The sequence below is a fragment of the Centropristis striata genome, chromosome 9 (assembly GCF_030273125.1).
Source record: "Centropristis striata isolate RG_2023a ecotype Rhode Island chromosome 9, C.striata_1.0, whole genome shotgun sequence".
In the NCBI taxonomy this organism is placed as follows: Eukaryota; Metazoa; Chordata; class Actinopteri; order Perciformes; family Serranidae; genus Centropristis; species Centropristis striata.
Window position 1 is genome coordinate 20,534,278 of NC_081525.1, and position 25,424 is coordinate 20,559,701.

A 25,424-nucleotide genomic window follows, 5' to 3' on the forward strand; every position below is an offset into this window, starting at 1 on the left:
TTTATGACAATTAACATTTCATCCAAATCTTTGTTTGTTCATTTGAAAGAGCCTCAAAGGGAAAACTCACATAGCATCAATTTAATGGTAATTTACTTCATTCAGCAAAACCTTGAAACCAGGAGGCTTTAATTGAAAAAATTAAAATATTTTTGGATGAAACACCACTCTGCATTTCATTGGTTGCACAATTTTTAAGCAGTTGAAAGCTCGAGAAAAATCATGAAAGCACTGTGGTAAATAAAGGCATCTACATATGGCCATTAACTGTTAATATTTTGGCACTTTTATTTATTCTGTGTTTACTCAAATTGATAAGATTGCATTACTGCTTCTATAGACGTTTAGTTGCTCTTTGGTCTGGTAATCTGCCGAAATAGTTTAAATACCAGAGGTACTGCTTCTGTTTGTTTTGTTCCAACTGTGTTTACTTGTTAGAGACTGTAACAACTGGTAACTATAATATACTGAGAATTACTGGTCACATGCTGATGTGTTTCAGCACCATAACTTCATTTTAACTTCAGTGCTCCATTGTAAATGACAGAGAAGTGTTACATATTGCACTGTATAAATTGTATCTGGTTTATTTTGTGCATGAGTAAAGTCATATTTAATAACTGTTGAGATGTTTCTACTATTGAGAGAAAATATAACAGTGAGGATGCTGATCAAGAATGTTTTTTTTCTGGGGTTTATATGGTTGGTCTGTATGCTGTGCTGAATAGATGAAAGGGCATTGAAAAGAATCACGATTTTGCACTGAATAGTATAGAAAGAAACTTATAAAGAAAAATATGCTACCATATGGTGTTAAGTTCAAGTGAAGACTTTGCTACCATTGTTATTATTTGCCTCACAATCATTTGTATCTTAATGTTTACAAGGTGAGAAGTTAAAGCTGTTATGGATGTGTATCATATTTGTAATTCTGTGTTTGTCCGTGTGTTGCACTGTTGGACTGATCAGACCAGGGCAGATGGGCAACACTGTGAGGTTTAGTAGGGAAAAAGGCACTTTAAACTGTAATCTATTACCTAGTGTTGGTACAAATTATCATAGATGAAAAGATGTTTATCTATTACTTTTAGAAATTAGACAAAACACTGGTCTGTCTTTTTACAAAATCAAAGATGATGGACCTCAGCTTGATTTAAAATGATTATAGTTAGCGTGTAGAGTTGTTAAAAGCCATGATTTTAATGTCTACAACATGTGTGTTTGGCACAAATTACAGTAACAAATAGGCACTAAAAATATATATTTTTTAAGTTTTTTCAGTCTGGATAAAGTTGAATCCAAATGATTGGGTCATTATTTTTCTGTTTATCTGAAAGGTTTCTTCAGTCCAACTGTTTTGTGGAATAGAGGTATTAGGTGACCATGATCACCAGTAGCATGAGACCATCCACTGTTAAAATGAGGGCATGTAAGAGTCTTTGGTTACAAACACATCCCCACAACAATTCAAACTGAAGAAGCTCTTTGGAAGCTCTTTCTTGCCCTGAGTTATAGATTAAAAAAGATTGATGTGAGTTATGCAGGTGTGAAGGCGATTACTTTGCTTAGCATAAAGTTGGCAAAAAGGGGGAAACAACTACTGTGGCTCAGCCCAAAGTTTAAAAAAAAAAAGTCAGCCAACACTTCTAAAGATTTGTGCTGTATAAAGTGCAACCATTTTCAGACTATCCTCACCAAAAACGGGCGTATAGGTTGTCTGTGCAAGCAGCTTATTACGACCCCTGATTGTGTTTATTTTTCTGCGGCGACCTCTAGTGGCTGTAGTAATTATGATGGGAGCAGAAGAGTGACAAAGTCTGTGTGAAACCAAAAGACCATGTAGACTTATTTTAATTTATTTACATACAAAGTTGCGTGTAAAAAACATACTGATTTTAACCCTAAATATGATCTTTTTCTAAACGTAACCAAGTTCCTTTCACAAGGTTTAGCATGTGTTTGTAAAGTATGTATAATGTGAAATAGAACGGTGGTACACAACCTATTCTGTCATATAGATATGAGGACGTATTGATATTTTGCAACCTCACAGTCAGAACAAGATTGTGGAAAGTCCCAATTTTTGTTTTTTTACTTAACATTTTTTTTACACATAAGATACGAGTGGGTGGATTTAGCCTCCTTTGACCCACCTGTCTGCCAGTAGATTACAGCTAGGGGCTAGGAGTTAGCCTCTTAATCCAGAAAGCAGCATACTTATGTAAAATCCATATTTCATAATCATCTATTTATAGAAGAAATTAATGTTACACAATTTGAAAACATCAGCTTTCAGAACCCGTGTCAGCTTTCAGAAATGTTGTCCGAAACAATTTCTTATTCAGAAGTATTTTTAAAAATGTGTTGTTTTTTCTCTCCAAGGAATATTCTTGTGAAGAACAGGTTTTAAACAAGCTGTGTTTTAACCATGTACTAAACCAGGACATTTTTATAAACTAAAAGATGTTGATGCATTATGCTCTTACATTTCTTGTGTTAAAAGCTTTGTTGGTGGTGTTAAACAGAAGTGTACTGTAAGGCCAAAATGCATGTACAAGACTTTGTTGTTGTTGTTTAGCATGCGGCTAAAACACAACCTAAACTACATTAGTTCAAACATGACTCCAAAAGGTTTTTTGGGTCCAACCTTAACAGCTAGCCCTAACCCGGTGATGGGAATGTTGGTTTGAAGAGGTTAACTTTAAAGAGAGTTTGGCCAGCTCTTTTCCCCTGCTTCCTGTCTTTATGCTATGCTACGCTAATGACCTCCTAGCTGGAGCTCCAGAGTGATATCAAGCTCTTCATCTAACTCTCAGCCAGAAAGAGAATATATTATTTTAAAAAAATGTCCCAAGTATTCTTTTAAAACTGTTTTTCCTGCATATACTGAATGTGCCTGTCTACTTCAGTTGTATTGATTTCTAACGACGTGGCTCAATCACAACATATAGAATAGTTCAGTCTTGCCTCACATTTAAGCCCATGTCTCCTGGTCTATATACTGAGTCGCCTCCATCTTCTGTCAGGGGCCCCAAAACCTCCTGGCAGCGCCCTCAGCAGGACAGTATATTCTCTGTACTCTCTGTGAAAAACCTCAGCACACTTTCAGTGCCTCTGAACAATGTTGCCAATATACCACTGACTGACTGACTGACTGACTGACTGACTGGATGGATGCCTGGACGACTGATACACTGATTTCTGAGGCTATATGTGTGTGTGTGTGTGTGTGTGTGTGAGTGTGTTTTCTGACAGATGAATAAACGTGCAGATGATATTAATAACCAAGCTGAGTTGATGATTATTTCAGTGACTGTGTGTCTCATGTGTTCTCCTCCACGGCTCGGCTCGTACCGCTCCGGGGGAAATAACCGCTCTGTTAGCTGATGCTGTTATTGGCTCACAGGGAGAAGACGCACTCCATAGCCTAGTTTCCTCTGCACTGATGGCCAGGCTTTACTCGTTAGTCTTGATATTAAATCTGCCAGGAAAGCTGTTCTTGTGCCCCTGGTACTCTGTTTGTTTGCCTGTCAGCAGGATATCTCACAAACCTTATGAACAGATTGCCTGAAATGTGGTGTACTGGCCTCAGGCTTAAGATGGGATTTCTGCTATTGGATGGTTCTTTCTTATTTGAAACTATGAAATCAGTATTCTAACTGTGCCAGTTCTCACCAGTATGGAGAAGTGACACATTAGATTTCTGTATTACTCGTTACAGGGAATGTAAATCACAAGTTTCATGATGTTATATAGAATCTTTGGACAAAGATAGTAGTTCAATAATTCAACTCGGGCCTGTGATAGATATGAAAAAAGGAACAAAAATATTATTTGACAATTTTATTTTTCAGACATCTAAATATAAATAAAAAAAATATTCTTTTAAATAAAAATAATAAATAAAAAGCGGGAATTTCAAAATAAAGGCATATCTTAAGGAGGATGATATGAATGCCCATTTCCACTTTGCATCCATATTATAACATTGATAATTGAATCAGTATATACATACAGATCAATGTACACCCCTACTAGGTACTAGAGCTGCAATGATTATCAATTAATAATCAATTCGTTGATTGCCAACTGTTTGGATAACCCATTTATCGTTATTTTCATGAAAAATGCCCAATTCAGTCCCGCAAATATGGACATTTCTTGCTTTCTCTGTTTTAAATCATATATATATATATATTTGGCTTTTGGACTGACAAAAGCATTTAAAGATATCACCTTGGACTCTTTAAAGACTGATGGACATTTTTCACTATTTTAACAATTAATCAAGAAAAAAATCTGCAGATTAATAAGCAATCAATAATTAAAATAATTGTTAATTGCAGCCCTACACAGTACAGTTCAAATGAATATATTTAAGGATTAATGCTGTAGTTAGTTTAGGTGTTGGCCAAAAGAGTCTGTTTCCTTTTCAAACCAGCAACAAGAGGAGGCAGAAATGTGCAGCAGCTGCTGTTTGACGGGCAACATGTTTAGTCACAAAGCTGCTGGATAAAAGCTGCACCTCCAAAATCTTCTGTCCACAAATGCTCTCTTATCAGGGCTACATAAAAATGATTCATGCACCATGAACTGCTATTAATACTTTATATTAAATGGGATTTTTGCACTTTGATATTAATAGCTCTTATGAACAATTCATGTCCTCAAATGCTGCAGGTATTGCTACCGGTTCAGAATACAGCACATGATTTATTCAGTATTGAGCACTGCATTAAACTACTGTAGCAAATAAACAGACATGAACAGATTGATTATCTACTTTTCTACAGACATGCAGGGTGGGTAGTTATCATTCTCAGAGTGGTTATTTTTTTGCCTTAAAATCATTGTTTTTGTGTGCCTTTTTAAAATATATCTTACCAGAAGTAAGGCAACCACATACACACATGCCCACTCCTCGATTTCCAGTCTTGCAGACTCTTCAAGAGAACTGGGAGTCAGTAAGGCAAACAGTTGTTTAGACATTTGTGAGGAAGTGATAACCCCTGTGTAGAAACTGGATTTTTTTTTCCTGGAAGAGACACAGAAACACAAACACAAACAGAGGGAGAGAGAGACAGCGATAGAGAGGGACAGTATTTGTTGGCTTAAAAGACAGCTACAGATATGTCTCAGACAGCCTGGGGACATGCAGCAGCGGTCTTTGTTCCACTGTTATGACAGAACACTGGAGGAAGGGAGGGAGGCGTTTAAAAAACAGGAAGTCAGTCAATCAAAACGCCCAATAACTACCTGCAGGGTGCAGTGAAAATGTATGTTTAAAATGTGCATTTCTAAAGATTAAGGAATATGCATGTATAAAATGTTAAGGCTAAAAAAAGTGTTAAGGTTAAAACATTTCCAAGCAGTTTTTGCAACCTAAGTATTTATGGCTGTAGATAATAAGTTACAGTAACACTACTTACTTGGATAACATTTGCTGATTAGGAAAAAGGTTGGATGGATGGATGGATGGATGGATGGATGGATAGATAGATAGATAGATAGATAGATAGATAGATGGATAGATGGATAGATGGATGGATGGATGGATGGATGGATGGATAGATAGATAGATAGATAGATAGATAGATAGATAGATAGATAGATAGATAGATAGATAGATAGATAGATAGATAGATAGATAGATAGATAGATGGATAGATGGATGGATGGATGGATTATTTATTTATTCCCAGAGAGAAGTTGCAGTACATGAATGAACCACACGGTACAAGGAAAATTGCAAAATCAAATGTCAAACACACTGTACATTAAAGTAAACTAGAAATACAATATCCGTCAAGCTGCCATGTTGCATTTTACACCCTGTCTGTCTAGAATCATGTGCAGCCATGACAGTAGACAATGCTTCAAATATGGATGTTGCTGCAAAGAAGCCACAAATTCTAAAAAGTGGATGCTTCACATTCATCTTCGACCTGGCAGCACAGAAGATTTGTATAATCAACACAGTGTCAAGTGGGCAGCCAAGATTACCGTCACCACTTCAGTAACTGAGCGAATGTGAAAGATGGACAGAATCTTCCCTTCTGTTCCCGAATTATGATGCTGAATAACAGCCAGAAAAGTGCCTTTGCAGAACATTTACCTTTATCCTTTTGCATATAAAATGTCACCATTTCATGATGTTATCCTATAAGTTTGAAAATGTGTCATCATTGGTGTATGAATTCTTAAGTTGTGTCCAAAAACATGTTTTGTGAGGTCATAGTGACCTTTGACCACTAAAATCTAATCAATTAATCCTTGAGTTAAAGTGGATATCGTGAGATGTTGCATTCATGAAAATTGGACAGACAGATGGACAACCTGAAAACATAATGAATCATAAAAAGGATTTCTTTTTATGAATGAGCATGCATACCAGTGTGCAAACTGCAATTGTGCAATATGACCTATTGAAAAAAACATGTTTAAAATTTGAGAACACACTTTTGTCTCATCGCGACGTAACATTAGTTATTTATATATGTAGTCACTTCTTGTGAAACAATTCATTAGATGCGTTGTTAAATACCTGTGGTACATAGTTAAAAGGTTTTAAAAGGTGGCTCCCTAGACCACTGTAGATGAAACAACTACATATACTTTTTAAATAAATTAGTGGTTAAGAGAAAAATAAACTCTATTAATCATGAGAGTAATTTTTAGGCAGAATCTTACTGGTTTCTCTCACCTCTCAACCTCTCAAATGTGAATATCTGCTTGTTTTCTCAGTCTGATATGATAATAAAGAGAATAGATTTGGGTTTCGGGCTGTTGATCGGAAAAATTAAGACATTTTTTTCAAGTTTTTAATATTTTTTTATATATTAAATAATTATTAAATTAATTTTAAAAAACAACAACCAAAAAATAGTTACCGACCCACTAGGTACGACAGTCATAACAGTGCAGGAAGTGTGAGTTTGGTATAACTTTCCTTTCATAGCTTATTCTTTTTTACAACCAGAGCTGGTAACATTTATGTCACACAACAGTTTCCACTGGGTTCACTTAAGTCATTTGATTGTTTGACACTATTGTTATCTACCGCCCTCTACTGCCCATGACAGAACATGACATGTGATGTTATTTTGTGAATGACTGTAAAGCTTCAGTGTAAATCAGTGACAGTAAGGTGTTAAATGTTCAATTTTGTATTTGTATGTTTTTGGCTTTTTTACAGGACTTAGCATAAAGCCCTTAATGTTTTTGTGTACAGATTGTCATTACTCAAGTACTGTACTAAAGCATATATTATTGGGTTATAATTAGTGATGCATTAATGTGTCAGCATCCCTAATACTGTAGCTGGTAAAGTTGGGGCTAATTTCAACTAATCTATATACTACAGGAAGGCTTAATCCATAAAAGGTAAAATACATAATAATTTATTAGTTGATTTTTTCTGTGGAGTAAAAGTGCAATATTGACTTCTAAAATGTAGAGGAGTAGAAGTATAAAAAACATATAATAGAAACACTGTAAAGAAAAGTACACATATATGCACATACACGGTCGCCCATAAAGTTGGAATAATTTTGTTTTCAGACACAATCCTCTGTTAACTGTGTTCTCATTTTGATTCTGATTTCATTTTGGCTATTATTAAGAGATTAATTAATAAAGTTTTAAGAAGATATACACTTTATCTGTCAAGAATAAATCACATTGTCACAATCATTTCATGGAAAGAGGTAAAAAAAAATGTATTCCAATTTTTTTGAGCAACCATGTATATTTATATCCATATATTTATATCAGTTTACCATTCAGCACAGTAAGTATTTTTGGAATTGGGAGTTTTAACAGATTTAAGATCTGAATACTTCTTCCAGCATTGTAAAGATTAAAACTGATTCCAACTGACATGATAATAATTTGGAAACATGCTCTACAACATTAGTGTGTTGTTGTTGTTTTTTACCTGTTTGTATATTTTTCCTCTTTTCTCAGCAATGCATTGTCATGTATTCGTTAAAAGCACACTTAAAATCAAGCAAATTTGAACCCAGCATACCATGTGCAACATTTGTTTTTTCCACTCCCTCCATGGCTGCTGGTGGCCAGTGGCCGGTGGAAAAGGTATCTGAAGCACTAGGTTAAGGTTACTGGTAGAGATAGCAGGTACTGTTCTCAAAGTGTTTGCTTGAATGACCCGTTCCCAGTCTGGTGAGGCAGGCCCAGCAGAAATGCTGACCGCACCGGGAGCACGTCATCACGTTACATCCTCCGTTCTTCTACAACACAGAGCACAACATATGCACGGTGTTCACACAGGTTTTTAAGTGTAAAACTCAAGCACATTCAAGCATTAATCATTAAATCTTAATTGTACTATAAATACAATAATACAAAAGCTAACAGAATTCATATGTGCCCACAGCAGTCAATCTATATTGGCACTTTTATTTTACCAGCTGTTCATATAAACTTTGACTGTATATTTTGATAATGATTATTAAATGTTTGCTCATTTCCAGAGTAAGGGATCACCAGAGGACTAATTTAGCCATGACTGGCGAATAAACACAAGAAAAGACAGCCTTTAAATGGTATAATAGGTTTTTTTTTAAACGTAGGGTTGCTATGTATCTGGTGTGAGACGCCAGGAGACAACAAACAAATATGACGACGGGATTGTTTTATTTCAAATATTAAAGATCTCTTGGTTCACAAAATCAAGCATTCTTCGTAGAGAATGTTTGGATTCAAGCATATTCTTAACCTTGAAAACATGATGGTTAAAAATCTGCATTTTCCAGACTTTTAAGGCTTTGTACCAACCTATGCATTAGCGAAGACACAGTGGTGTAAAACAGTCAGAATTGTGTCTGTAAACACGTCTGTGCTCATAAGTTTACTTGTATGTGTGCAAACAGGTGGATAACTGAATACCTCTATTTTCATGAAGCAGTGAGGACAGTGCTTGCTATTAAGAGACATCCAGTTTTGACTCAGACAGTCCTCCAAATTGCCCCGCATTACACTGCGGCCGTATCTGCTCTCCAGGAGGTGCTGCCTCTTCTTACTGCCACCGGCATAGTCGTCCCACAGAGCCTTCAACCCCTCTGAAAAACACATGCAATACAGAGCACTACTTCAGATTCACAGCCAGACACATCTGCATCCACACAAACTAGTGGAGGAATCTAACTAAGTACATTTATTCAAGGTGTGGCTGCTCCTTAGTCGATTGCTCAACTAATCAGTCATTTTAATCTTAGTAGGCTAAATTTTCTAGAGTTGATTAGTCAATTTGTAATACTTCTTTAATGTTGAATAGCATATTTACAAGAAATGTATGACTATATTTCTTGCAAAGACATAATTTTAAAGTTTCACACCAAGCACAGATTTTCATCTGAAAAATCCCCACAGAAATGTATAAATTGATTTTTTTATTAGTCGGCTAACAATTTCTGCAATCTAGAACACAACACCCTTAAAGTATTGTACTTTAGTATAAATGTTTACCTTCATTTCAGAGGTAAATGTTACTTTTAACTTCACTTTGACAGCTTTAGTTACTAGTTAAATTCAGAAGTTTAAACAAGCCACATGCAGAGTTTCGTTACCAAATTAAACTCAGAAGCACGCACATGCTTGCACATGCTCTTGTACCTTGTGACTGTGGCAGGTTTGTGTTGGCTTGCTGTGCCTCCTGCATTTTAGTGCTTATGCTTTTCTCTGCCCGGCACGCATCTTTTCCATGGTAGGTCCTCTTGCAGGTGACACAGAAGGCAAAGCTGCACACAAAGCACATGGCTGCAGTGCTGGCTTTCTCCACTATGACGGCCGAACCACAGGAACGGCGAGGACAGTACACCACATCTACAAAGAGGGGAGGAAAGAAGTGCAATAGCCAGATAGATTCCTCAATGAACCTAATATATTTATTTATTTTAATAACAAGAAGGTGCTAAAAATGTTTTTTTAATTGTCTGATTTCGTCACAATTAAAACAACATTTTCATACACTCTTATGCAGTGGCGAATGAAAAAAAATGCTATATCCTTAACTCTGGTCATTCTGAAGACTTTGAATAAGTCATCAGTTCACGAGGAAAATTAACGAACCAGCCATGAAGTCCAGAGTTGACTGTAGCAGGAGACGATCATAGCGGCTGAACAGCTCCTCCCCGACCAGACTCCTCACCTACAAAACAGTGCACAAAGACAAGAAATGTGTGTCAGGAAAAGCAGTTAAATTTTAAAAAACTAAATACAAGTGATTTTGTTTTGTTAATGAATAGTAATTTGCTTTGTTGGGCTGACATTAGTTTATTGAAGATATGTTGGAACTGTATTGGTTTATATCTGCATAAAAGCATTAGTAACAATAAATTGTATGTCAGAAATGCCAAAGGTGGTATGCTAATTTTTTCGAAAAAAGTACTGCCACATATTCTATCCAGCAGATATCACATCCACATCTCCAGTGCTGGAAAGTAACCAAATGTACCAAGTAGTGCACTAAGGTACATTTTTGAGGTACTTGAGAATTTGCAAATTATGGCACTAGAAGTTTTTAGAAATGTAGATATTTTTTACTCCACTTATTTGCACAGTTATAGTTAGCTAGTTACTTACAGATTTAAATAATACTACAGAACACATCACCTTTCAAATATGATGCATTTTGTAGATATACAATGTCCAACATTACAGTGTATATAAAATAGCTAAAATGTGCTTCAGCTCAAACACCTGCAGAGTTGAAAAACTACTTGGATGTTATTGCATCAATAATATATATAATTAACTATATTTAGCAGATTACATACTTTTAATTGCTGTATGTACTTCAAATTAACATTTATGTATTCCTGTCTAAATAACACAGGCTTTTTACTTGTATTTAAGAATTTGTAATTTTGTAGCTCTTCCTTGTGTTTTGAGGCTTTCAGATGCTGGGCGAGGGTGACAATTTTTTTTACACTTACAACTTAGATCCCTGCTCAAAGGGAATCAAAAACATTTGAGACCCTTAACAGTTTGACACACCTTATTTCTTTTAGCACAACACACAGAGAAGCTGTAGTTGCCAGAAAGAACCGAAAGACAGATCACCTGTGCAGGTGTAGGGAATCCAGAGCAGTCTGGCATAGGACAGGTGACCCCCTTGACGTTCCCCTCTGTTATCTGGAGCTTGCAGAACTCTGCAAGACAGGTCTTGCAATATATGTGGCCACACTCGGGCAACTGCACACAGTCCGAACCGAGCCAGACCACAAAACACACACCGCAGTCAAACACTGTGGTGGCAAACTCTTTCTGTTTCTGAGCCGCATTATAGATCAGGAGCTGGGACAGGAGAGCCTGTGATGGAGTTAGTGAGAGACCCGAATGTGTTTGCTCTTCTCTGGAGAGGATGGACAGCGAAGCAGCTCCTTGTTCACTTTTATCCAGTGAGTCTGAGGACGAAACATCATTTAAGAAACCTTCCCGGTCACTTTGATTGGGCTGAACAAATGGAAGATCCTTTGCTTTACCAGCTGCTGAGGAGAGATCATTCTGGTGGTCAGCCACTGAGGTTTGGAGGGTCTGTTCAGCTTCTATCCCATCTGAGGATTGTGCAATATGATTTGAATCATTAGAAGTGTTTTGGATCAATGCAACCACTCTGTGAGAGTCTGTCCTGCTTAAGTCTGAGGTTGAAGAATCTTGGCCATCAGAAAGAATCTCTTTTGGATGCTCAACTTCCAACGATGGTGCAGACAGTGCTGGTTCACATGGATCTAAGACATTACAACTTTGGTTATCTGTAGGTCCTGACTCTGCAGTGTGTTGATTGTTCTTTGGCTCTGAGAGTGAAGAATTCAAGGAGTCCTCGCTGTCGTTCTGGGTGCTGCGTTCATCAGAGGGGAGCTCCAGCAGAGTATGGATGTCCAAGAACCTGAGGGCCTCTTCTTTAAGAAATTGTACCCAGGAGAAGAGCACCACAGCGCCCCCAGCAGCTTGGTATTGATCAGTGAGCTGAGCACCCAGGGCAGAGAGCTGTGGGAGAGGAGGGTAAATAAAGTGATGTAATCTTTGTTGACCCTCTGCAATCTGCATTTAATCTCTTCTGGCAGGTTGTCAATGCGACCAATAATGTTTTAAATCACCCACATGGCTTCTACTGATTACCTGTGTGTGTGTCAGCCAGCTGCAGGTGAGGGTGAAGGAGGGAGGGGAGGAGGATGGGTAGTCCTCAGGGAGTTCAAAGTTCAGAAGCAGAGGTGGAAGGAATGATATTTCATACTGCCTCAGCGTTTCATCTTAGGAAAACAAGAATCAATAAGACAACGTGAACAAAGTTATAACACTTGTTAAATATCCAATACCTGACATTCAATTTCTGGTTTCGACATTATTTGTCATGTTTTTACACACCTACCTGGTGTGGACACTATTCATACATTACGCTTTATGTCAGTCTTTAATGTTACTCTTTTGAACATTCATGGCATATTTTTAGAGATCTTGATTTTAAACATTTCTTGGAAATACTATAATATGTAGTATTTATACACATATGAGGAACCTGACTCACTGGTAATAGACAGAACTATTAGATTAAAGCAGTGACCAACAATAAAAGTATAATAAAGTATATATAAACAAGTCTATATACAAGTAAAGTGTTAATTCAATTAGCAAATACATAAATACTGAAATGTATATGCATGGACTGGACGACTATGTACAGTATCTGCATGTATACATGGCTAAAAAGACTAACATTAAAATCTATAATGGGAATAATGGGTGTGTTGGTGTGATAGAGTTATTATCAGTGTAAGACTGATTTTACTGTTCATTATCATGGTCTGTGGAAGACACTGTTCTTGTGTCTGGTTGTTTAGAGTTAAGATTGTTCCATAAAATTAAGGAAGGGCAGATGTCTGATTTAGTTTTCCAATGCAAAACAAGTATAGGAACATATTTTGTTCAGTTAACGTGCCGTTTTAATCCACACCCTCTATTCATGTGAATAACACCATACTTCTCTACCGGTTTGTTTACCCTCTTTCAGAGCCACAGTGAAGTCCTCAGGCAGCTCGACAGACACTCGGAGTTCTCCGGCGGACTTCGACTCATCCCGGACGAACTCCTCCGAATCAAAGATACTCTGGAGGGCGAGCAGTTCGTTTTCCTGCTCCTCAATGTCCGCAGTCATTGCTCCAGTCCAACAGACTTCACTTCCTCGCCCCACTGTTTGTCAAACTGCTTGTTGCGGGGGAAAATGAGTCTTCTTTGAATTAGTTTCCTGGTGTAGTTTAAGACCACGTCCGGGACTGCGTTGTGTGAGTGTTGAATGAATGTTTACCAGCCTGCTCCTAGGTGCCAGTTGCCCGTCCCTCCGTTGACTCATCGGTATGATGCAAGGCGCAGGACACAGCAGCAACCTCAACCTGCAGTTATGCTGCAAGGACTTTGCAAAACAGGCCATTAGGTAATTTACGGTAATCACGTTTCAGACATTTTCTTTGCAAAAACATTAAATACTGCCCGTTATGATATCGTAATGAAGATCTGAGTAAGACATTGAAACAAAAAAGGCATTTATTTGAGTTTTGCATTGAAGATATATTAATTGAACGTATTGACATTAAAACAAAATGCTGTAAAATTAAAAAAGGGAATATAACTAAATAGTAAACTGAAGTACCTTTTTCCTCTGGAACATAATGTAGCATTATGACAATACTTTATTTATTTGATAATTTTGGTTACCTTTTTTTTCTTCAAGATTTCACTTACAAAAACATGATAACCATGTAAAGACAAATTAATTAATACACACTAAAGGCCTTTTGTCCTGCTAATCTTTCCCCACTAAAAATCTCAGATGGTTTTAAAACACTGTTTGAGGCACAATGAGGTAAAATTATCCAATATTTTTTCTTTTACTTCTCTCCCAATAAACATCTCAAACACTATCTATCTTGTGTCTCCACTGGATTAAAAATATCTAGCTGTATATAAAGTACTTTGACCACCTAAAACAGTACAGTGGTGCTTGCACATTGTTGTGTCAGTATCAATAAATTAAAGTGGAATTTGAGGGTTTTTTTTTTTTAAATGTAAAAAATTTAGTGTAATTATTTGAAAATCAACCAGTTGTTAGAACATTGTTATGCTATTAATACAATATTATAACAGATCACAAACCTATAGTATAAAAAGGTCAAAAATAAGTGATTATGGCACAAAATATTGTTGTCAAACTTGTCACCATTCAGCAAAATATATAACGTTGAGAATCAGAATCAAAAAAGGCAATGATTTAACAGAAGTGCATTGTAATAGTAAGTAGATAAAATTCAGCTGTTAATAATTATGTGAAATTTTAGTATCCATCAGTTGCAGCTGTAGTTTTCCTTCAGGTTGACTTGGCTCTCCAAGACCTTCTCTGCCATGCTCAGGGACTTGGAGACTCTTTGGGATTTCAACTTGACACTCAAGGGCCTGGGGACTGTTTTGGATTTCAACATGGCAGTCAAGGGCCTGGGGCCTCTTTTGGATTTTAAAACACTCTTCTGGATGACTTCAGCAGATGCTGGATTGAGAGAGACAGATAGACAAAGTATTTACATGCTCTGATCATCCAAAAGATAAAACCAAATTTCCCGGATATAGTAAATCATCATGACTTTTAACTACCAATATCACAGATTCAAAACGTTACAAGTTAAAAGTTACACATTTTCTTTTTATTAAAGACTTATTTAGTGATATTTCTGGTCCTGGGGTAGGGTTTGGGAGCTGGTGTTGTTTGGTTTGCTGGGTTTTAATTGTTGGATGGATTCCCACCTGACAGCCGGATACACTCTTCCTTGTGTCTTTCATCCCAAGCTTTCAGTTTGCAGGCCCTGGAGCAGTAGAAGACCTTGTGGCAGCGGCTACACGCAGTCAGCTTCACGGACACAGAGCGACCGCAGTGATAGCAGAATTTAAGCAATGGTTTCCTAAGAAACGACAAACACATAGAGTTGGAAACAGGCTCCTGAGCCCTGAACAATTCGTGTTTCCTTATTTTGTCTCTAACTTGTCAAACCAAAACGTTATTCTAAATTTTAAAAGTTTTAGAAAATGTATTTCTATCTCATACTTTTTTGTTTGTTTAACTGTAATTTTTTGACTCACTTCCTAAATAAAAAGAACGTGTATATGTACCTGTGTTTTTCTGTTGTGGGCAACGGACTTTCACAGCTGGCTGTGCTACTGGCACCTGTTACAGGGAAAAAAACAAAATAATAGCCATAGTTTGCCTTTAAATTAACCCCAAAGGCATTGTACTTACTATTCAACTGAAGGTGTTCTTCTCTTTCTAAATTATCTTCCTGTCTCTGGCCAGCAGCCTGTCTCAGCAGATCTCCCATCATGCTCAGCAGCTGGTGCCGTGCTTTGAATGTTTCCCTCTCCCGCATGTTCAGAGCGTGGAACGGAGTGTTGGCAATACGAAAGTCCTAGATAGTAACATGCAGGCAGCTATTCAAATAATATGCAGCAATAAATAAAGTAAACAAACTGTATAATCTATGTTAGAAATGCCTGTCAATATGAAGCAGTCCAGAGCAACTTAACAAGTTATTATGGCAAGAACCACAAACTTGAATCAGAAACTCTGATAATCTCTGCAAAAGCTAATTCATATAATGTTTTCAGAAATATGATTCATTGCAAGGCTTTGATATTTGACTAAATTCAACTAAAATGTGTAGAGTGGTGTGTTACCTGGTTGAAAGAGTGATATGCATAGTCCACTGCGGTTCCCACAACATCACCCACTGTAACCGGCATCAAGATGTCGGCACCTGCCTGAGCCAACATGTCCAACTACATCAAAGAAAAAAAAGAAATGACTAGAGTATTATTTATATATTTCTATAGCACCTTTCAAAACCAGGGTTACAAGGTGCTTTACAAAATACAATATCATGGAGGCAATATAACAGTTAAAACAAAAATAACAGAACATCATCAAAAACAGTGAACAAGCATTTAGATAAAATAATAGAATACAAAATTAAAATAAGTGTAAAAACATTAGAAATCATTGCACAAATGCTAGTCTGTACAAGTGGGTTTTTAAAAGCTTTTTAAAATGATACACAGACTCAGCTGCTCTGATACTGAGGGAGAGCTTGTTCCACAGCGTTGGAGCTAAGACAGTAAAGGTGTGATCTCCCTTTGTCTTTAGCCTAGACTGTGGGACGCTTAACAGCATGTGATTTTGAGATCTGAGGGATCTCGGTGCAGAGTAGGGGGTTAAGAGTTCTGAAATATAGGGTGGAGCTAGACCATGGAGAGAAGTCTTGCTCCTGCATTCTGTACCAATTGTAGTCTAGTAATTGCTGCATCATTTATACAGGCTTACAATGAATTGCAATAGTTCAAGCGGGAAAAAATAAGAGTGTGGATGAGTGATAGAGTAATAGTAAGAACAGTTAGTCATAGTGACTAAAAGATCCCCCCAAAGATCCAAGTGAAAAGCATTTTTAATACATACTAATTTGCTTGCAATGTTGAAAACTGTAATAATGAGATACAATGATCTCAAAAATATTTTTGAGGATGTAACATGTGAAAGAAAATTACTATGGATCTGTGTTTTACATTCTCAGTGAAAAATCATCTTTGCACACCCATATACAGGTTAAAACAAGAGCTTATAAAAACAAGTGCAGAGTGTTGAGGAAAAAGTAATTTGAGGTGTTCTGTAACAGCTAAACTTAGGTAAACTCAGTCGCTGTACCAAAAGGCTCGTATCTCTGCTTGCCTTGTGGACATCTCCACATGGATGACAGAACACCACCTTCAGCTCAACCTCTCAAAGACGGAGCTTCTTGTCATTCCACCCCATCCCACCTTATATCAGCCTGTCAATCTTTAGCTTGGATCCATACAACTTGTACCCACAAGCTCTGCACGAAACTTGCAGTCATGATTGATGACTAACTGACCTTCAAGGTTCATGTATCCTCAATTGCCCGATCTTGTCGATTCGCCCTTTACAACATCAGGAAAATCAGACCCTATCTGACCGAGCAATCGACACAACTCCTGGTTCAGGCCCTCGTGTTATCCTGTTTAGACTACTGCAACTCTGCAGATGATCCAGAATGTGGCTGCGTGTCTGGTCTTCAACCAGCCCAGGAGAGCACATGTCACTCCGCTCCTCATCTCTCTGCACTGGCTCCCGGTCACAGCCCGCATCAAATTCAAAGCCTTGTCTCTTGCCTACAAAATAGCAACGGCCACAGCCCCTTCTTATCTGAACTCCTTTGTTCAGGTCCACAAACCCTCCTGCCCACTACGCTGCTCGAGTGAAAGACGTCTGGCTCCTCCACCGCTGAAGGCCTCTGAGTCTCAAACCATACTCTTCTCCTCTGTAGAGCCCCGGTGGTGGAACGAACTTCTAAACTCCATCCGTTCTGCTGAGTCCTTATCAATCTTTAAGAAGAGACTGAAGACCCTACTCTTTACTGAACACATTCACTCTTGATCTACACAGATGACTAAGATAAGTATCATACTGACCGCTCGCGGGACCTAAATCACTTGAGTCCTTATGGACTCAAACTTAACCCACAGCACTTACTCTTGCCATGTTTCTTGACTTCATCCTTGCTTGTGTTGTATTACTCTCATTTGTACGTTGCTTTGGATAAAAGCGTCTGCTAAATGACATTGTGTTGTTGTTGAAGTCAGCTGTTAGATAAACTGTATTTGCTGAAAGCCTGCTGGAGCTAATTACATTTTATGTCTAAAAGGTTTTTGTGGAATTAAATTTCTCCCAACAGTGTGTTTTTAATATGAATACTAATCTGTCAAGCATTTTCATCTACATATATGGCTATTTGTCTGTGTGCCTGTGTGTGTACCAGCTTGGCTCTGTTGCCACCTAAGTGGTAGTTTATGTTGGCGAGGGCACAGAGGGCACTGGCCACCCTGCGGCCCAGCGGGATGTTGGGATCTGCACCTCCCTTCAAAAGCTCCTCCACCGCCTGGGCAGGGAAAAGAAACAGGTTCAAGACAAAGTGAGGTTCTGTAAGCATGTATGTATACATGTGAGTCCATGTGTGTGTTTGTGTGTGTGTGTGTGTGTGTGTGTGTGTGTGTGTGTGTGTGCGTATGCGATCTACCAGGTCATTCCCACTTGCTATAGCCAGGGAGAGAGGTGAGTGTCCACTCCAGAGGAGGTCTGTGCTGGCTCTGTGGGAGAGCAGGAGGGCTACCACCTTACTGGCATTCTGCAAAAAAATTAATATATATACATAGGTCCTTTGAATGAAACATGATGTTATTGTGAGTAAACATCATGACATTTGTCATTTTTTGCCTTGCAATAAATATCCTGTCATTGTTTACTTTTTGGAAAAGCAACAGCCATGCAAAGTTTTGTATTAGTAATAAAGATATTAAACCATATTCTTAGTGAGATTATTACTTTGCATTTTTCCAGACACGTCATTCAAAGTAAGACAAATTGAATATTTTAAAAACAACAAATTGTTTGAGCTGCATTTGAGTTGCATGTAATTTGTGTAAAACATGTTTGTTTGTAAATTCTATGATAATGGGTGTATAAATTCAACACGATCAGGATGTACAGCATGTACTGACCCGGTAGTCACTGTCTCTCTGGCAGGCCACGTGCAGGGCCGTTCTGCCTCCTTCTTTGAGATGTGGGTTCTTATTAGTGCTCAATGGTTCCTGGGACTTCAGGAAAATCTGAAAAAAATAAAACTCAGACTGAAACTCTTTTCTTAATAGTTCAACTTTCACCTTCACAATGACTACTATGAATGTAGGCCTAAAGGACAAAGATAAACTCACCTTATCAGGTTCATAGATCTCATTCTGGTCGCATGCCTGTGCCTCTGGATCAGTGACAGCGTGGAGCAGCAACTCTGTGATTTTGGGACCTGCTGGACCTTGCAGTGCTGCAGCTATATGCAGAGGATACAGGCCTTTCCTCTATAAAAAGGATTGAGGGGGATTTTTTGGTTTTTTGAAAATGGATAGATGAAGTGTTATGAGAGAGAGGGAGGTGTGCAACATAAATCATGTTTCCATTCATTTGTGAAGTAAATTTTGAGCAAAGTTGTGAAATGTCACAAAAAAAGAAATGTGAATTAGGCACATTTCCATCAACTGGTCAGGAAAAAAATGACAAGGCTACACAAAGGGTAGTTTTGTCAGAAGTTTAGGCAACATTTTATGTATTGTTGTAATCCACCATTATACGTACAATAAGTAAAGGTTGCGAGCCAGAAACAAAACAAATCACCTTGGCCCTCCAACCCATTTTAGGTGGTTGTTTGTTTCAATTATTTTTAATTGGGCAAGGTTTAATTGTTTTTTTCATGCCAGCTTGTATTGTGCAAAGTTTCCTGCAGTACAAAGACAAATACAAATTATTATATTATCAGGAAGGACACCGGGAGCTGATTAGTCATGTGAGTTAAGTGTTTGCTACGTCAGAACTTGATAAATGCATTTCTATATCCCATAAACTCTTTTCTTTTTATGAGATTGTGCCATTTTTATACAGGTTTCCTAATGCAATACTTAAAAAATGTGCATAAAAATGTGTTTTTTGGAAACATGTAAAAATCTTTTAGACCGCCCTTGTTTTCTTCAGTTTCTTGTTCATTGTATTGCCTGTTACAACTAAAGGTACATTTGTTTGGACAAATATAATGACAATAACAAAAGTAGCTCATAAGAGTTTAATTTAAGAGCTGATATCTAGCCATTTTCCATGGTTTTCTTGATAATAACCAAAATCATTATCAAGAAAACCATGGAAAATGGCTAGGTATCAGCTTTAAATTAAACTCTTATGAGCTATTTTTGTTGTTGTCATTATATTTGTCCAAACAAATATACCTTTATTTGTACCAGGCATTAAAATGAGAAATGAGAAATTGAAGAAAACAATGGTCTAAAATGTTTTTCCTTGACTGTAGATGCTCTTTCTGTCTGTGATTTTTGAGGTATTGCTCATTTGTTTTCTCTGTAGTTCCAAAAATGTGCATGGTGTGAAGTTACTAAAAAGGTTCCATGAAAAAACAAACATTTTAAACTACCTCCGGTGGAAGGGGAATGTCAGTACGAGCTCCACACAGCAGCAATCTCCTGACAGCCTCAGTGTCAGCCGCCATAATGACCATAAAGAGGACAGGCATGGGGACCCTGCATGCGTTGGGGTCAGCTCCACGTTCCAATAACAGCTTCAAAGTGTTCAAACGAACACGGTGCCTGATCAGACAGACACAAACAAAATCAATCAAATGTAATCAGAACCGAACGAAAAAGGAGAGGATGAAGGGAAAGAGAACTGACTCGGTTTTCATGGCAGCCATTCTGCGCACAGTCTCCTGTGTGTCAGAGCGCTGTGGGATTCCCGTACGACTCAGCGCCTCTGCTGAGCGCTGCATCACTTCCTCTGTGACCTGAATGCTGTAGCTGCAGACGGAGCGGGCCGAGTCAAAAGTCGGATTTTGGGTCAGTTCTTTGTCTTTGCCCTGCTGCAAACACAGAGTTGAGTAAATTAAAGTGAGTCCAAAAAACCCATCAATCCAATTATAGGATTGGAAGTCTGTCCTGTGTACCTGAACTCTTCCTGCTGCTTTGGTTCGCCGTTCCTTCCACTGCACGCTGCCCACAGCAATGTGCCCATCCAACACCTGAATGCATCGCTCCACACAGGGCACATCCTCACATACTCTCTTTTCTTTCTCCTTTATATCCTCTTCATGATTATTCCTTACTCTCTTCTCTCCATGTTCCTCATCCTCCTCTCTCACCTCCATATTCTCTTTTCTTGACTCTGTGTCTTTCCCCTTACCAAACTCAAAATCTTCCTGTCTCTTCTTAAATACTATTTCCTTCCCATCTACCTCACTTTCTCCATTTTGATCACATCTGCTCTCTATCTCTCTTTCCTCCCCGTTGCTCTCATTGCCATCCTCCCTGCTGCTTGTTTCTTGTCTCTCTGTAACCTTTCCTTCTTTCTCTGTCTCCTTGCAGTCTCTTTGCCCTCCTTCTCCCTCTTTCTCCTCTCTCTCCTTCTCCTGCAGGTGTTCAATGTCTGCAGGGATCTCAGGTTCATTCAGGTGAGACCGGCTCTCGGTGATGGGCTCACTGTTATTAGACACTTTACTGCTGTGATCTAAGACGTGCTCCGTTAGTTCCTCTGTTGTCCTGAAAATAACAAAAGAAAAAGGGAAGTTAAATCACTTCATCAGATTGTTGTAGAGACATAATTAATCTAAGAATGGTAACACTGTTGTAGATAGGGACAAATCTATGAATCAGAAATTTTAAAGACAATTATCAGTGACTTATTGGTTGGAAATATAAGCTGTTCATAACAGGATATACAACATATACTGTATCCTGGATATTATGTGAGAGAGGTGAGAAAGGCTACATTCCTACTGGTCAGAGAGGTGACTCTGGTTGGTGTGGTTGCTCAGGGTTGTGTTCGGCTGCATTCACACCAAATCACTGATATAGCCTATTTGTGTGACTTTATGTTGTGAACTTTAATCCCCAATGTAGCACAAGTAGACTTAATATTTCACAGTTATTGTTTTCCATCAAAGTGTTTTTAGTTTTTTAACTAACCTAACCTAAGTTGTTTTTGGTAATCTAATTGGCCACCACAGAGTGATGTCAAACTGTGTTACTCCAAAAAGTTGAGTCCCTTTTAACTTTTCCACCACAGCTCAAATGCAATACCCCCACTCAAATGAATGGGAGGAATGGCGTTTTTGGTGTGAATGCAGCCTTAGTGGCCTGAGGTGTGTTGTTAAACCTGGTTGTGTCTGGAGTGAAGTCCACTTGGCTATTCTGAAAACTGTTCCCACCTGCAGAGGGAGACTTCAAAACCTGACAACACATTTTAGTGCAAGTTGTTTCATTTCAATCTTCTGTACAGAACATTGTAGACATTCATACATGTGAACTACAGATGTAGAAATTATGAGAAAAAATAAAAAGTAAAATCTTACTTGAGTTTTGGCGGGCAGTTCAGCCAAAGTGGTGTGCAGAGACTGAAAAGGGTAGTAGAGGACATGACACACAGCCAGGGCTGACATGCCTTCACAGTTCAACTTGTCAATATCAGCACCCATATCCAACAACAGCTGGATCACGTCATTATGGCAGTTTACCTGACAAGTTAAAAAAAAAAACTGTCAAAGGGACAAACATAAAAATTATCTCCACTTAGGAGGTTTTGTTTTTAATTAGGTTTGTTTGTTTTTCTGTTTTTCAGCAGGATTACAGAAAAAAATGGCCAAATTTTCATGAAACTTGGTGAAAGGGTGTAGCACTGACCAAGGAAGGCCCCATTCAATTTGGAGCGGATCTGAATTTCAAGGCAGAAACACAAATAATTATTTACTTTCCTTCACATTGTGAGATAGGGCATGGCCTTGGCTGAGGTCTGTGCTCTCTGGTTTATTAGTTTTGTTGTAATTAACTGGAATTGTTGAATATTTGACTATAGTACAGGTTCCAGAAGGTTAAACTGTTAAATGAAATGACCAAATAAGAGAAAAATTGAAGCAACAAACTATGAGCAAACAAAAATGATGAATGTATTACTGTGGCAGCGATCAGTGCAGTGTGGCCTTGTGAATCTGCTACATCTGGATGGACCAATCCGGTCTGGAGGATCTGTGACACGATCTGCAGTTCCCCTTGGGAGGCGTGCTGGATCAACAGCTCTGAACTGACTTCCAAAGGCCCTTTAGGACCAAAACTGTCCCTCTTCAAAGAGAGAACAGCTGCCACATCCCAGCCCACATTTTCAGCCTGTCGTCTGAGAGACAAACACACAAATACATACTTGTTAGCACACATATATCAGTTTACAAGTCTTTTTCTTTTACTCATTACTGGTACCAACAAAGATTTTTGTGGTACCAATATGCAAAGAATACTTTTTGATGGATGTCTGACCTGTGTTTGTGTATGTGAGCCTGCATGCGGGCCTGTAAGGGCAGGGTGGAGAGTGGATCTCGCTCATAGCCTTGGTGTGGATAATCATCTGGCTCCCAGAGCTCGCCATAGAAGTGTTGATCCAGCTCTTTTCTTCGTCCAGGAGGCAGCGGCAAGTGTTCACCATCTGTTGAGTAACTCTCCATGCCGGGGGGAAGGATAAATGTCTCATCTGACAGCAGATCTCTGTCCATATCCACCTGAGGAGGATGGGAAATTAATTAATGTGTTTTCATTTAAACCACTAAGCTCATATACGTAGTTTTTCATTATAGCAGTACTTTACCTGTAGACCACTAATGGGAGGCTGGTATGGAGAGGGGAGGAGTGGAGAGGTTAATAAGAATATTTAGAAAAATGTATACATATTATTTAGTGATATACTGTACTATATTTGTTTGTGTAAACACTGCATATTTGAGGGGTGGGGGCTTGGAAATAAATCAGTAGAGCTTAAAAAAATGCAAAGATGTTTGGGACAATCTAGTAAGACAAGATGTTTTAGACAATCTCACCTGGGTTTTAAAAACAGTAAGACATAATAATTTTATACAAAATATATGTATAAAATTAAGATGTTTTAACCTGGCATGATTATCCACCTATGGGTGAGACAGTGTTCAGCACGTACCTGAGTCGGGGAATCTGTGATAGCAGCTGGGTCCATGTAGGCAGCATATTCAGGAAAGTTCTTCAGGCTAAAACCCTCTTTTACAGTGGTACAGAGCCTAAGAAGGCGCTCCCTGAGCCACAGACCAACATCTTTACGCCCGTCTGGATAACTTACCACACCTGGACCAAGTCTCTGGTCAGCGTGGTACAAACCCTGACAGGAGGGGAGAGGCTTATACACTATCTACACTAAAAAAAGGTGTACTCAATCATTCATTCATCCAGCCAGCCAGTTTACCTGAAAGGTGGCTCTGTCAGGGAACCATTGTTGTCCATATCCTTCCTTTCTGTTGAGGTAAAACTTGCCAGTAAACGTGTGGCCTGTGGGCCAGCAGTACAGCCCATCCCCATGCCTGTAGTCTTTGTAGAAAGAGCCCTCATAGAACTACAAAAAAAGAGCAGGAACGGGAATCAAACAGTGTAGCTTGCTTTATTTCACATCAGGAACAACTGACAAGAGATTTCTGACATTTACACAAGATGCACCACTACAGAACATCCCTACTATGATTGACCATTTTTGCAAATCTATGAATTAATTAAATAAACTGAGCTAGCTAGCCTTAGCTTAACCCTGTGGTTCCCAAAGTGTTTCTACTGGGCCCCCCTTTTCTATCTAAAATATACTTTCAAGCCCCCCTCCGGCGGCCTCCACACAACAAGCAAGAAAGGTCTTGTCATATTTTTTCATCCTTGTTTTTTGTATTTGTAATATATATCGTGGAGTCATGATCTGATTTAGCTTTTACCACACTGTAAAAAAAATACAGTAAAACACTGTCAAATACATCAGAAATAGGACGTAAAATGAAAAATTGAATATCACTTAGACACAAATTAAACACTTTTAATTACCATAAATCAAATAATAGCACAAAACTTTAACTTTTGCTGTCATAAACTGTAGGAAACACACAGTTTTCCTGTAAAAATACATTTTCATGCAAAATTAGTGGATAAATACCATGTGTGAATGAATAACACAACTACCCTAAAAATAACGGGATTATTCAGCCTAAATTACAGTTTTTGCTGATATTTAAATTTAGGGTTTGCGCCCACCAATTTGGGAACCACTGGCTTAACCTAAACTGGAAAAAAAAGGACAACTTTACCAGATTATTTATCATGTTAAACCAATATTACCTCTCCATTTATCCATGTGTACTTCCCTTTGCCATGTTTAAATCCGTTCACAAATTCTCCCTCGTATCTGGATCCGTCGGGCCACTCCTGAACACCGAGTCCTTGCCGTCTCTCTTCCCCGCTTTGAGCTCCCCTGTCTCGGCCGTCGCTCTGCCTCTCTGTCCCCGGCTCCGCACCTCCTAGCCCCGGGGCTGCCGCAATACCTCTGCAGGTCGACAGCATTTTAACCGGGGCGTATCCTCTCTGAAGATAATTCATCTAGATCCATTTGAGCGCGGGAAACAATTTCATTTCAGAATTAACGCTACAGGGACGACTAAAGAGGAGCAAACTTTATATTTCACAAGTCAGATTTGAGTTTTGACTTTCCTGTAGGCGCCGGTTGTCATGACAACATTAGAAACCTCTGCGTGTGGAGGTTGGAACTCTCACGCATGCGCAGACGAACAGTTAAAAACACTTGATTTTTAATCTCAATATCGTCACCCTTTTAAAATAATCGCCTAACTCATTTTTTCAAATTTTGCAGGAAACACAAAAAACTTCACTAAAAGTGTAACATATTACATTTATTGATCATTTCACTC

The 25,424-nt window shown here is 38.4% G+C and overlaps 2 protein-coding genes across 7 annotated transcripts; both read right to left on the minus strand.

Annotated features, from left to right (window-relative positions):
- Window positions 1-5,660: 5,660 nt before the first annotated feature.
- Window positions 5,661-13,340, minus strand: LOC131977891 (E3 ubiquitin-protein ligase RNF14-like). 3 transcript variants are annotated; one of them, XM_059341355.1, is made up of 8 exons: window positions 13,009-13,206; window positions 12,142-12,272; window positions 11,505-12,009; window positions 11,083-11,426; window positions 10,090-10,168; window positions 9,634-9,843; window positions 8,908-9,080; window positions 5,661-8,249 (listed from the first exon to the last, which is right to left on the minus strand). In XM_059341355.1, the coding sequence occupies exons 1-8, from the start codon at window positions 13,172-13,174 to the stop codon at window positions 8,118-8,120; spliced, it is 1,740 nt and encodes a 579-aa protein (XP_059197338.1). In that variant the 5' UTR covers window positions 13,175-13,206; the 3' UTR covers window positions 5,661-8,117. The 3 variants fall into 3 exon arrangements, with proteins under 3 accessions (XP_059197338.1, XP_059197337.1, XP_059197336.1); XM_059341354.1 differs by having other exon boundaries at window positions 11,083-12,009; window positions 13,021-13,340; XM_059341353.1 differs by having other exon boundaries at window positions 11,083-12,009.
- Window positions 13,341-14,352: 1,012 nt separating this feature from the next.
- Window positions 14,353-25,204, minus strand: ankmy1 (ankyrin repeat and MYND domain containing 1). 4 transcript variants are annotated; one of them, XM_059341352.1, is made up of 20 exons: window positions 24,838-25,204; window positions 23,930-24,076; window positions 23,651-23,845; window positions 23,306-23,326; window positions 22,981-23,219; window positions 22,624-22,840; window positions 22,026-22,187; window positions 21,830-21,903; window positions 20,622-21,213; window positions 20,353-20,534; window positions 20,097-20,268; window positions 18,841-18,981; window positions 18,628-18,735; window positions 18,147-18,254; window positions 17,886-18,008; window positions 15,736-15,837; window positions 15,302-15,467; window positions 15,175-15,229; window positions 14,812-14,966; window positions 14,353-14,557 (listed from the first exon to the last, which is right to left on the minus strand). In XM_059341352.1, exons 1-20 carry the CDS (start codon window positions 25,093-25,095, stop codon window positions 14,358-14,360), a joined length of 3,417 nt encoding a protein of 1,138 aa, XP_059197335.1. In that variant the 5' UTR covers window positions 25,096-25,204; the 3' UTR covers window positions 14,353-14,357. The 4 variants fall into 4 exon arrangements, with proteins under 4 accessions (XP_059197335.1, XP_059197334.1, XP_059197331.1 ...); XM_059341351.1 differs by having other exon boundaries at window positions 20,353-20,537; XM_059341348.1 differs by having other exon boundaries at window positions 15,175-15,467; window positions 20,353-20,537.
- Between the last annotated feature and the right edge of the window lie 220 nt (window positions 25,205-25,424).